Genomic DNA, 13391 nt, shown 5'->3' on the forward strand with positions numbered 1-13391 from the left:
AACTTCAGAACCTGTGAGTCAAATTTGAAAGAGGAAGTAAAGTTCCAAAGTGCATTGTCTTCCTCCAGGACTACTGGAAAAAGGTCTCAGAATATAAGGCAGAAACCCTGACTGGAACTTTCAGCAAGGGAGCTGGCAGCACGCATCTGCTTGGCTTCTCACTCTGCTGTTTGGGTGCTGCAGTGCTGTAACAGCTGGGGATGTGTTCAGAAACTGGTGTGACTCTGGCCTCGCCTCGGTGGCCTAAAGGAAACAACTCACTGAACAATTTTGTTGTAGAGTAAAACTTCTTGTTTAATGAAATAATGTGAATTAGAGCCATTTGGTGCAAAATGCTCCAGTTGCAAAGAGAAGGATGTACAACAGCAAATGAAGGCATAAGGGGTGCAGAGATTTTATGCTGTCTGTTTGCAAGTAATGAGCTTGGTTCATTCCATATGGCTGGTAACTGCAATCAGAATAAGTCACAAAGAGAGCTAATGGCTTTGCTCACACACCAATTGTGGAAACATATTTTCCAAGTCAGAAAACAACCGATTAGTTGAATCATGAGCCCGGAAGTCGGGAGACCTGATTCAACTTTCTGCTCCACCTTAGGTTTTTGGAGTTACCATAGCCAAGCATTTAAAATATGGCTTTGCTGCAGACGGCAGTGAAGCATCAAGGTCTGCTAGTTAGTTTTTTAATGAGCTAGCTTGGAAGCAGTCTGTGGCAGTACTCAGTTAACTTATCCTCAGCTACATTTCCAGTTCATCCATTAATTTAACTTGTGACAGTTGGATTTCAGGGTGTTTCGTGAAGTTCAGCAGGGATCAAATATAATCCAGCACTCTGATCAATCATATGAAATAAATTTAGCATTTAATGACCCAGTGGTCATCTCAAGTTAGATGTTAATTGTCTAACCATAGGGACTCAATTGACTTTGTAAAGTAGGACAGATGGGCTCTGTAGTGCTGAAGATGAAGGACAAAATAACTAGCAAAGGGCCCCAAGAGGCCGTATGTGGAACATGATTCATCTCACCTAACTTTAGAGATCCCCAACCCTAATTACCTCGAGAGTTGGTGGAGACTTTAATGCCTTTTGGAGAGTGATTCATCTCTGTTATTTGAGGCATCACCTTGATGAAGTAAATCATTTGGTAGAAAGGCATACGGATGAGGGGGGAATCTAGAAGCAGATCTCTCTATTGGGCTGGGCAAATCCAACCTGGGGGTCTTTTCAGGAAGTGACCTTGCTTATTTAAAGGTTGATGCAGTGTCTCTGTGCTACAGCTTGCAGATAAAAGAAGAAACACTCTTGCCTAAGTCTAGCTTTTCTCCCTGCCATGTCTCCCTGTCATGCTCTGAGGATAATACTTTCAGGAAGCTGTACAAAGACAAGGTGGAAGTCCAACCTCCTACCAGACCCTTAGGTGTGTCTGGAAACAGGATAGAAGCTTTGGAGCCCGTTTTGAGGATATTAATATGCATGGGGGGTATGTCAACAGGAAACCTTTCAGCGCCTTTCACTGAACTTAACTTCAGTGAAACAGCTGAACTCAGAAGTGTCAGTCATGAAAAAACCCTACCAACATCTGCAGTTTAATTAATAAGGATCCTGTCCAATGAAGCCTATGCGGTGTCACCTTTTAAAACACCGGAAAAAATCCATCGCAAAATTCTATAGTATTGGAAGGCAGGAGGGGTCTCAGCTGGTCTTTGTGATCCGCGCTCTGGGGTTTATTAATAGGGATGCTCTAACCGAGGAGGGAAGAAGTGCGAGGAAAACGCCACGAGAGGGCGGCGTTGGAAGCAGGAAAGCTGTCGGCGCTCTCAGCCCTATGCAGCGCGTTACCTCTAAAAGGCACGCCACAAAAGCCTGGGAAACTTCCAGGGAGCTCACGGCATCTTTGAAGTAAAGTTTATTCTGGGAGGGAATTAGTCTGTAAAGCTAGAAATCGCTTTCAGAAAAAAACAAACAAACAAAACACACCGTAACCAAAAACCTGTGTGAAGCCTATTTAAAAAGTCGTGTTTACTAAAAATGGACTCTTCACCAGACACCACAATGCCTGTTGTTCTAAGGTCAGATGTTCTAATTTCTGCTTCTTTTATATTTATTTCAAGTGGTAAAAAGCATTATATAATATAGATATGATAGCATTTTACTGCTGAATATGAGCAGAGGAGTGTACAAGGAGACAGACCTGCTTAGAGAGATCACTCTTCTCCAATTATCTTATTTGTGGCACATACTTCTCACTACTGTTAAGACACCTCCCTGAAAAAACTTTGGATATTTCCGGAGTTGAGCAGTAATTAAACGCATATCTGAACTCCTAGCCAGGCTTAAAAAATGAATGTAGCAGTAAATGGCTCAAGTCATGTCAAATATATAGGGCTAAATGTGGATATTAATTATATAACCAGAGGGACTCAATTTACTTTGTAAAGCAATTAAAAGAAGACAGAAATTTACAGTCTGTTTCTGGAAAAGAGTAATGCCTGTTTAAAAATAACTTTCTACCCAGAATAGTCTGCCTGTCTCACATAATATCAGTTATGGGGGGGGGGGGAACCCAAACCAACACAACAGAAGACTTTGGCATTTAAAACACTGCTTCTTTATGGAAATATCAAACCCAAGTTTTAAAACAATAGAAGTTGACAGTTAGGTGCCCAGGTGCACTTTTGGGCATGTAAACAAAGGCTCTGCTTTTCAAACTGGCTCAAGAGCACATCAAAACTTGGCTTCCCCTTGTTTTCATTCTCCATGGGCACGTTAAGGATACGAAGAAGTCTGTGTTCCTGTGGACAGGAGGTAGAGGGTTCATGTTTTTTTAAGATACAATTTAGTATTGCTCTAGATTATTCTAGTAGTCTGGTAGTAGTCTGTCTCTCTCTCATTTTTTTTGGTTGTATTTCTTGCCTCAGAGTGGGTAGGCAAGGACTCCTTTCCAGCACATGAATCAGAACTGGAGTTTGTTCCTCTATCCATAAGCAATGTATGAAACTTCACTAACCCAAAGCACCTGCTCCAACAGGCAGCCTGATGGAAAATTAACATGTTCTTGGATACCTATCGCACTTTAGTTCTGCTTTGACTGGTTTTCATGTTCCTCTTCTTTTTAGTGTACCCTCTGAAAATACCACTGAGTGATTTGGGCCTGACTGTTGGTGAAAGGATCACAACTGTTCTGGCCAATGGCCACAGCATCTGCTGCTCTCTGCCTCAGGAGTGGACAGGATGCCAGGATCAGACATCTCCAAATATCACCTTCAAAGCAGTGTACTCTGATAGAAAGAAAAGCAACAGCACTCCCCACACGACTCAACGTTCTCCTGTCCATCACTTCAGAAATCGGCTTCTAACAATGGGCTAAAAAAACCGATGGTAGTTACTTTTGTCTTTAGAGTACAGCATGTTTGGTTGGCCTACTTAATACTTAATTATTCCTTTTTTCCAGGAGTATCATGCTCTAAGTTTTCCTGTGACGTTTTCCTCTCTGCCCTTTTGTGAACATCACCACAGTGGAATTTTCTAAAAGAGTTTAATGCGTAAAGACATGACAGTGGGGAAAGGAGCTGAGGTGGTGTTAGTCTAAATTGTTTATTTCAAAGCTGTAGAGAGAAAGAGCTTCAAAAAGCCCTGAGAGTGCTCTGAGAGACAGCATTTGGGAGCCAGGGGCTATTACTTTTATACTTCAGTAGAATCTCTTTGCTTTTATGTCACTATTTCTAAAGTAAAAATGAGTTGAAGACAGGGAGAAAGAACATCAATTCTGAGTGTCTTTCTCAGGCAAAATTTTACTGAAACTACAAAGTTCGTATAAGCAAGGGCTTCCAGGCATGACAGCAAGAAACTTTTAATTCTTGTAGAGCAATTTCAAAATCTTTTGGTGAGAAAGGATGGAGTTGTATGCTGAAGCAATATGTGACAACACGAATAGCTCCATTTCCACACTCTTCAATGAGTTTGATATGCTCTAGGTGATGTCACTCTCAAGGGTGAGCATCAGACACCATTTACATCGTTTACTGTGTTATACAAGCAGGGTTCTTGCTAATTTCTTGTTTGCAATACGCCTGTGCCAGTTAACATATTACCTTCCCTGTTAGAGCTCCAAGAACACTTAGCAAAACATATATATGTGTGTGTCTGTCTCAGTCTTTTAAGTAATTTTAAAGGCCTTCATTTTTAAAAGACATTAAAATATGTATATATTTTGAATGGGAGAAAGTGCATCTGCTTTAAAATTATGCACCCTTGTTCTTCTGCAGTTAGCAGCAATAAAAGACAAGTGAAATCCTGATGCTGAGAACATCAAATTATGTCTGTGCTGGGTGCTTTAGTGTGCTTAAATCTAAATGCATCCTGTAGCTGTTCCAGCTGGCCTTCAGATGAGCACAGCCCAGGACATGGCCCAGATGTGTTCCAACATTTACTCCATACACACCAAAAGACCTTGGGGTATACTGCAGGTTCCATCTATCTGAGAGCCCACATTCCCAGGAATATGAACAAAACTTAATTGGCCTCTCTGTAGCTGTTTTTGACTAATTTTTACAGGATAAAGCATTTTTAAAAAAGGCTCTCTTCAGTGCTTAAAATTACATGAGGGCTCCTTCATTGTGCTCAGGAAACACAGCCAGAGGTTCTCTTTAGTGCAAGTGGCTGATTCTCAGATTTACTTTCTCCGGTTGGAATTTCAGATCTGCATGGTGCTTCACTTTTATAATGGTAAAAACAAAAGTCTGTAGCTTTATATCAGAGTAAAGGGAAAACAAAAAAAATGTGCATTAATACATCAATCTTATATCCAGTTTATTTAATACCAGAGCAGTAAATACAAATAAGAGTTCTGGAATCTGGCAGTGCTAGAGCAAGATACAGCTACAAGTCTCTTAGTAGTTCTGGGATCCTGTGTGGGCTGGAAAGTTGAAGGGTGTACATGAGTAATCTGCATGTTCAGTCTCATAGATATTGAATATACTGTTAAAATATAATGCTCCTGATATGGCAGAGCAGCATCTGCAGAAAAACAAAGCAACCCTGGGCCTGTCAGCTGAGAACTATGTTCCAATATCTGTAGTCTTGTAACAAGTGAAATAAACAGCCTCTTTCATTTAAAAAAAGAATGTGATCTTTGGTCAACACAATAAAATGTGCTTTAGCACTGTTTTACAACCTTACTGCTAAGATTATGTCTAACCTTTTAATGTTGTCTTACGGGTGAACACTCAAAAACTGAAAGTAACATTTCTAGTTTCAATGCAGGTAAAAATTCAGAGCAGAGGTAGGCTTCAACTCAGCCTTGTACAAAGACTGAATCCCAGCTGTTCCCTGGAATGGGTAGGAGGCAGCAATTCACCTTCAGATCACTTCCCTTTCATAATTTCTGTACAATCACAGCACTTTCAAACACTTTTAAGGGCTTAAGCCCTTATTTAGTTGCCTAGAGTAAGAGCTCTGAATGTCAACTGGCAACGTATTTACACCTGTCTGATGTTTAATATCCACTTCTGAAGAGTGTAGCTAGCATTACTTAGTGCTCTCTCCTGTGGCATTTCCATACCACAGCAATGACTAGTTGTAAGGACATTGGTTATTAGGAAAAACACTCTCTGTGAGCACGGGTCTTACCAGCAGGCTGACCTTTAAATCCAGGCAGACATTCTAGAGAACTTGGCACTTTACCAGCCCATGTGCTTTCCAAGCTTCTGCTCCCATCTAAGATTGAACAGTCACATCCACCTCAGAGGTAATGAAACTTTTGTTAAAGCTTACAAAAACTCTTTTTTTGGGATAAACCCAGGCTTTATGCTAACCCTTGCTATAAAATTATTTCACTCAACAACAGCCCTGCCAAAACAGTCCAGTGCTCACTGACTAACATTTCACCAACATTTCAGCTCCCACACTCCTCAACCCTCTCTACTTTCTTTCATCACTCATGGGAAAGAAAAAAAAAAAAAAGAAAAGATACTGAAACACAAGACAATACTGCTTTATGTATCTTCTTCCCTACTTCTGGCGCCTCTGCAAGGCAGCTTTGCAGGTAAATACCTTTTGTAGATTTGGTGTCTAAGCATTTAATTCATATGAATTTCAGCAAGTGTAAGGCACACAAGGATCTGAGTTAAATACAAATATATTATCACATGAAGCCACAGTATTTTGCTTTTCTTTAGTGCAAATGTTCTTGCACACACACACACAAAAAAATACTCAGAATTCTGAAGCAAGATTTTGATCAGCAAAGCTGAGTTTACTGAAAATTATGTGGTGGACTTGGTAGTGTTTGGTTAATGGCTGGATTTGATGATCTTAAGGGTCTTTTCCAATATAAGTGATTCTGTGAAATAACTGTTTGTATTTCAGTTGCACCTAGAAGCTCTATCTAAGACCCTGTTGGTGTCGAATAAATACAGACTAGACTTCTCCTCTGGAGCAGCTTAGAGCTTAAGTGGCACAGCCCTAAACAGTAAATCTGTAGCAGTTTGAAATAGAAGGTCAGGTCTTCTAGGTCTAGACCATCCACTTGACCATACCTTTGGTTTCTACTGTCTTACTGCTCCAGATATTGACCTTTGGAGGAAATTCACTGAATCCCAAGAGCTGCCTCTGCTCCATTGCTTCAGCTTGTTCCAACTTCAAGACTAACCAGCCCTTACACCGATTTCCTTCTCTTCCCAAACACGTTGTTGATTAACTTGGCCATTGACTTGGATCCGCTTGGTCGTCTCTTCTCCTTCAGTTTGAAACTGGAAGTGATATTCCTCAGGACTTTGGTGAACATTGCCACAACTTCCTGATAATGCTCTGCTGCAGACAGTTCACAGAATTGGCACTTGTTATCTATTGCCAGCTTCTGTCCTTCATCCCAGCCAACTTCCCTCATGTGGCATAAATCCTGTTTATTGCCAACCAAAAATATTGATGACTCGACCATTCTGAAATGAAAAAGGTTCCAGTGAGAGAAAAGATATGTACAATTCTGTGTCATATGCTGTGCTATATTCAGTGTGTATGAGAAATATGTATGTTCAGGACAACAGACATTGCAAAAAAACCCAAAATGAACTAACCAGCCCCCTCACCTTGCCAAGAAGAATTCTGGTTTTCCATTTGGCAAAGGATTGTCCAGACAAGTGATTCTCTACCAGCAGATTTTCATTTTTTCTCTACTCAAAGAATTAATGTATTTTTCTATGATGCTGAGTACATTGTCAGCAGCTGGACTTCATGAAGAAGCAACCTGATCATTATCTCCATTTATAGGTAACATTTATAGGTAACTGATACATCAGTGTCAGTGGCATAACTCAGAAGGAAACACAGGAAATCTAATTCCAAGCTTCTGCTAAAATTATTCCCTCCAGAGATTAACCTTATTTAAGAAAGTTCAGCAGTAAAACAGACAGAAGAGTACGGTTTTTACTCCACTTCTGATATAAGTAAAGGATTTCACTCTTTTATTTAGAAAGGACCTCAGCTGACTGATGCAGGAATACACACCACCATCCCCTCTCACATCTGCAGTTCTGGTGGTTCTTTTGGAAGTTACTTTCTTTCTCACCATATGGTCACCCATGTGCACAAATGGTGTTGGGATCACCACTAAAGGCAGTTTAGGAGACATTTGTGGTATCACTTTGCTTTATTGTGGGAAATGCTTTCTTCAACCCCTGTATTGGTGCATCTCCATTGGTTACTTGAGTGGGAGAGTAAAAGCACAGGCTGACTGCACCAGGCTTTTTAACCCATGTAAATCACAGCAGAAATATTTATGGTAATCACTTAAATATTAGTTCTGTAAGAAATAAGAAGAAAAATCCTGATGTACTTGGGTTTGGATACAGTAAAATAGATTGTAATTTGCCACACACTTTGCCTTCACCTTGTTGTTGTCATTGTGTTATGTCACTTCAATGCTGCTGGATTTTAATTGCTACTAGGATGGCCGGCAAGCTCACAGAAGTGTTCTCAGCTTTTCTCTATGTTTGCTGGGGGGAAAAAAGAATGCCACTTACTTTTTACAAACTCTTATGTGAGACTCTCGGATCCTGTACAGCAGTGCTTTTGCAAATGCAAATGATGCTCTGTTGCTGATGTCGTAAACAATGATAAATCCATCGGCCCAGTGGAGCTCATCTGTGAGGGAGAGCTTCCCCCGATGTGGCTGAAAGAAGTTCAAAACAGAAGAAGAATGTCACTCTTGTCACTTCAGAGCATTCTCTCTGTCAAGGTGAATGTGAGAACATTGTAACATTCATTGCAAAAGATGTTTATTAGGTCTAGGTGCTGGCACTGAATTCAGGTGAGTACTGCTCCAAAAGCCTAATAAATAACCAGCATTAAAGATGGCACTTTGGATCACTGACAAGTTCATTATGAAACATTTACACTTTGTTTAAGCAGTGAAATTCCACAACCTGTACAGCCATTGCTTATGTTGAATATTCTGCAGGGTTACATGAGAATGAAACACACAGGAGCCATCAACATTTGTGTGTTTTCTGGTTATAGCTCTGGTTTGCTTGTTCCTGATATTCTGACAACAGCAAGCTTAATGATTTTCATTTGTTTTGTTTCCTCGTTGAATTGTCCAAGTTTCAAACACTAATTACCCATATGTTAAATTTCTGAAGAGCTAGAAAAAAAATCTTTCCATCTGTAGCTTAGTTTAATAAAACTAGTGACAAAAGTCACTTGAGTGATAAAGGGTTATACTAATCCTTGTCTCCCTTCACACCAAGGAACTGTCACACTTCTGATTTCCAGAAAGCAACAGCTGTAAACTGTCCCATTAAGCAAAGGAATATAATTTCAAAACTATTTAAAATTAGCTTATCTCTGCACATGATTTGGCAGCAGCTAGCAAGACCGTAAGACCTAAAATAGATAAAATACTGGAAGCTGATCAGGAAAAAAATTAATTTAAAAAATTTACTTTGGCTCTGTGGAAAACCCATTTTAACTAGTAAACTGAAGACTGTTGGTCCCTTACTAGTTTAGCACTTTGCTACTGCAATGTATGATCTCCACTGCCATCCCACCCTGGCTGCCTTGATTAGCTCAGCATCAGGGCACCACTGTAGCACCATGAACATCTGGACTGGAAAAACTGTGACTGACCACGAGGGATGGTCACTGAATGCTGGCAATGAAAGGGGATGCATGAGAAAAAAAATGACTCAAGTTCCCAGAACTGTCTAAAGACTTCAGCATTTTCAGTGGAAGATTTTTAATGCTGTGGAGACTGTGCAGCAGGTTTAGGGGCAGGAAAGGTGACTCAGGAAAGGTGTGTCACAGCTGTTTCCCAGGTGAATGAAGCAACAGTGAGCTTTGCACAACAGGAATCCAGCTACTAATGGGAAGCCTCAGGGAGCAGGAAGATTTTGGGAAGCAGAAACAAAAATGACTTTTCCTTCCACAGTCTGGTCCTGTTTTCTTCTCCAGTTCCCATGGGATACAGGATCCCCAAAACCCATCCAAGTCCTGTCAGACAAAAGGCAATACCACCTCTACCTGTTCCTGTGCAGGAACTAAGAAGAGGTTGGAAAGAAAGAAGAAAACAGCCAAAGTTAGGCCTTGTTCCTAAGGAAAAACTAGTACAAGACAGCTCAGAGTGTACTAGCACAAACCTGTGCCCATACTGCAGCAACCAAAGTCTCTCCTCATAATTTAGGCCTAATCTGTTTAACCCTACCCAGATGCCACTCCCAATGTTTCAATAGCTTAAGAAAGAGTTGCCCCCATGCCACAGGATTTAATATGACAGCAAGTGGAAGCTGTAGGCAAGCTGAGGAAAGGGCTCTCAGACAGGTGGAAGCAAGCCCACAAAGGCAGCCTCTGAGAGGAGTATGACAAGGGAAGACTCCATCGTGTTACATGACACAGTGCCTGTTTTGGGATCCTCAGTGCCCTGGGACAAGCAATGCTGTTTGTCTTTATACTGGTTAAGTTTTTAAGTCCTTGAATTTAAGCGTGGGTCAGGCTTTCAGTGATTTGGCTTTCATATTAGCATTCCTTACCCCAGTTGGTAAGAGGCAAGATAGCTGCCAAAAGGGAACCTGGAGAGCCAGTGTGATCAGATGGACCTAGGTCTGCATGTGTTACACAGTACCTAAGTGTCTCTATTCCTGTAAATTAAGTAAATTAATCCAAAATGTTATGTCAGAGTGGTTTACTGTGATTAAATTTTAATTGTCAAAGTGTACAAGCGGCATTATGGATTTCCTTGGAAAAGGAAATTGTTCTGGGAATGCAAGCCTTACTTCCAGGCCTGTCTACTTTGACTGTTTCTGCAGCCATTTAATAAACTGTTCGCTTTATAAGCTAAATGTCATTCCTTTAGAGTATTTGAGACAGCTGCATGTAATACAATAACTTATCTCTGTATTTACCCATGTAAATAAAAGTGATGTTATTTCTTTTAGTATTATTCCAAAATGCAAAAGCATTTCCAGGAAATTTCAGCAATGAAGGGTTTCTTTGATGAAATGGGAAAGTACTCAGTAGATCTGAGTCCCAGCAACTATAAAATTTCAGTGTTTAAAAAAAAAACCCAACCAAAAGAGCAAGCACAAATTCCAACAACCAAAATTAACCCTTGACCCTTTTTAGCATACACACAGGGAATGAAGAACAGCTTTTCTTTACCCTCCTCCTGCTAAATTCTTACCTGTGAACAAGGGTCATAAATTTCCAGGTGTATCTGCCTCCCATCCAGGCACAAGTGTTTAGTGTAGATGCATTCTAAAAGACAGAAATTATCCAAAGAAAATCAGTGTTACTGACTGGGGATGACAGTGAAAAGAAAAAGCAACAGCGAAATTTGATAATACTGAGGATTCCTTGAGTACTGGTTGGTTGTTTTTTCAACACATTTTTGTCTCTGATCTAGTTTTTTTGCAGGTGAGGAGGGTTGTTAGGGAGGGGCGTTTTTTGTATGTTTGTTTTGCAGTTTTGTTGTTGCTGACTGGTTGTTTGCTTCCTTTTTTTGAACACACACTGGAAACAAACCTATTTAATTTTGCACCAATCAACCCCTTAGGCAGACCAACACCATTTCACTGTGGTGTTCCCACTGAAGTCTTGGTGAATGAATACTTTCAGACCCCACTTTTCCTCTTCCAGAATGGAGGAGAGGGGAATACACAATCCTCACAATCAGCTAAGTGTTGATGATCACTCAGCTTGATACCAGGGCTCAGGATTACAAAAGCAGTCAGCCCAGCTATGTGCAGTTCTGATTCCGCACAGAAGTTGTTATTTAGCAATAATGTTTATTTACCATGGCATCTGGTGTTTTAAGAGTTCTCATACTAGGCAGCATTAGACCAAGAGTATTTACAGGATCATGCCCTTAGGATCTAGTCCAAAAATATTTCTGTAGCGTCAGTTCTCAGATTTGGGACTCTCCGCCAGCACTGGCAACATTGGGAACTCTACTGCAGACACACCATCACTGTTATTTTAAGCAGCAGGATGTACTAAGCAAGTGTAACCAGTCTGTGGTTGCCAGCAGGCTTTCTACACTATAATTTGTCATTTTCTGAACTACAGGGACAAGAATTGCTGTTGACACTACAGAAAACACACTTGAAACTGTGTAATGAGGGATAGCTCTGTGATCTCTGGAATTCAGCATCTTCAGCATTCTTCACGCTCCTCTTAAGAGTTCATCTGACAATAAACTACCAGTCCCAAGCATCACAGGATACAAATTCTACAGCCACTTGCTCATTCCCTTAATTAAAAAAAAAAAAAATTATGATTATTTTGACTCCACTAACAGTGTTATGATCTTTATCTTACCATCCCTATTCCTGCTTTCTTCATCTCTAGAAATAGTGATAAACTTATCTTCCAACAAACTTTTGTTAACAAATAACAATGTTCTGGGGGTTTGACATGCCTTTTCCAGAACTTGCAGTACTGGAGACTCAGAACAGAACCTGGTTTTGGTTGTAGGTGGCTGGAACACACATAGAGCCCAGGGAGCACTACATAATTTCCATGTGACAGCTTAGACCTCGAGCAGCCAGCTGGGACACAAACTGTCTGCTCAGTCTGTGTTTGTATAATAACAAGTAATGGCAGAGCACACGTGTACAATTGTAGCTCTTCCTTCAGAATAAGTTAATTTGGATATATTCAGTAAAATTCAGCTTAGTACTTCTTTTTGCTTTGTTATTTATGGATCACTAGAAGCTACTCTGATTCCTGTGGTGGAAAAAAAAAGTGTGGATAGAGTCTTTCACTTTAGCAGGGAGAAAGAGAATGCAATCTCGTTAAGTTTTGGGGCTTCTGCCATATCAGCTGGGGTGGCAGCACACTTCCAAAGTTATTTGTCTATCAGCTGAACTGTATTTCCACCCGGGATGTAAAAGCCCAAGTCCTGCTTTGCCACCTTCCAAGACTACGAAGGGTCTGAAGGATCTGCATCTTCATTCTGGCAAGAACGTGGCATGTTATCCTGTGTACAGCGAGGCTTTCCCCCAAGCCACCAAACCAGCACACTCCTGCTTCACGGGGGGCCTCGCGTCATGCTTTGAGTGCCAGATAAACAATCTGCTTCCCCTCTCCCCTGGAGCCGAGGAGGGGGTGTTCAGTAGAACAGGTGTTGGGGTTTTTTCCAGTCTATTCCTTTACTCTCTCCATCTCCTCTCCGATCGAGCTGCCCATAACCCACCCTCGCTCCGCACTCGCAGCCCGGTTCTTTCCCGTCCCCAGCTGCTTCGCGAGGAGCGCCCCGCCAGCCCCGTGCCCGAGGCTCTGCGCTTCGGAGCGATCTCTCCCCCGCCGCCCGGCTCGCGCTCCCCAGGGCTTACACTCCACCACGACCTCTCGCCCACGACCCAGCGGACACTCAAACCTTCCCAAAAAGTTCTGCGACACCGCGGGTTTGCCCCGTTTCTCCACCAAATAAGCGCATGAAGCGTCGCCCGCCGCGCTCCCCAGGGCCCCCTCCCGTCCGTCCCCGCGGAGCCGCGGCGCTCACCGGCGCTGGACGCGTACTCTCCGATGAAGCGCCGCGTCAGGAACCGCACCGCCAGCGCTGCGGGAGGGAAGCAGAGCCACGTTTAGGGGAGCCGCGCCTCCCCCCTCCACCGATCCCGAGGCATTCCCTGCCTTTCCCCCTTACCCGACTTGCCGGCTCCGCTGCCGCCCAGCACGGCCACCTTCACCTCGGCCATTCCGCCGCCACGCCGCCCCCGCCGCCTCCGAGCCTTTAAAGCGCCTCGGGCGACACCGCCCCGCACCCCGCATCCCTCATCCCGCCTCCTCCCGGCTCCCCGCCCGCCGGCGCCGAGGGACGTGCAGCTCTCCGCGGCGGGGCCCGGCCTTTTCAGCTTCTGAGAGGCGCCTTCCTCCTCATCCTCCTCCCCACAAGTGCC

General features: G+C 42.5%; 1 protein-coding gene across 1 annotated transcript; it reads right to left on the reverse strand.

The window, feature by feature from the left end:
* Positions 1-4796: 4796 nt before the first annotated feature.
* RERGL (RERG like) lies at positions 4797-13190 on the reverse strand (the record flags this gene model as incomplete). The annotated part of the gene is made up of 5 exons (XM_082279668.1): positions 4797-6938; positions 8019-8167; positions 10673-10746; positions 12995-13051; positions 13139-13190. 5 exons carry the CDS (start codon positions 13188-13190, stop codon positions 6656-6658), a joined length of 615 nt encoding a protein of 204 aa, XP_082135794.1. The 3' UTR covers positions 4797-6655.
* Positions 13191-13391: the final 201 nt, after the last annotated feature.

The sequence above is a fragment of the Coloeus monedula genome, assembly GCF_965178545.1.
Source record: "Coloeus monedula genome assembly, chromosome: 4".
Lineage (NCBI taxonomy): Eukaryota > Metazoa > Chordata > Aves > Passeriformes > Corvidae > Coloeus > Coloeus monedula.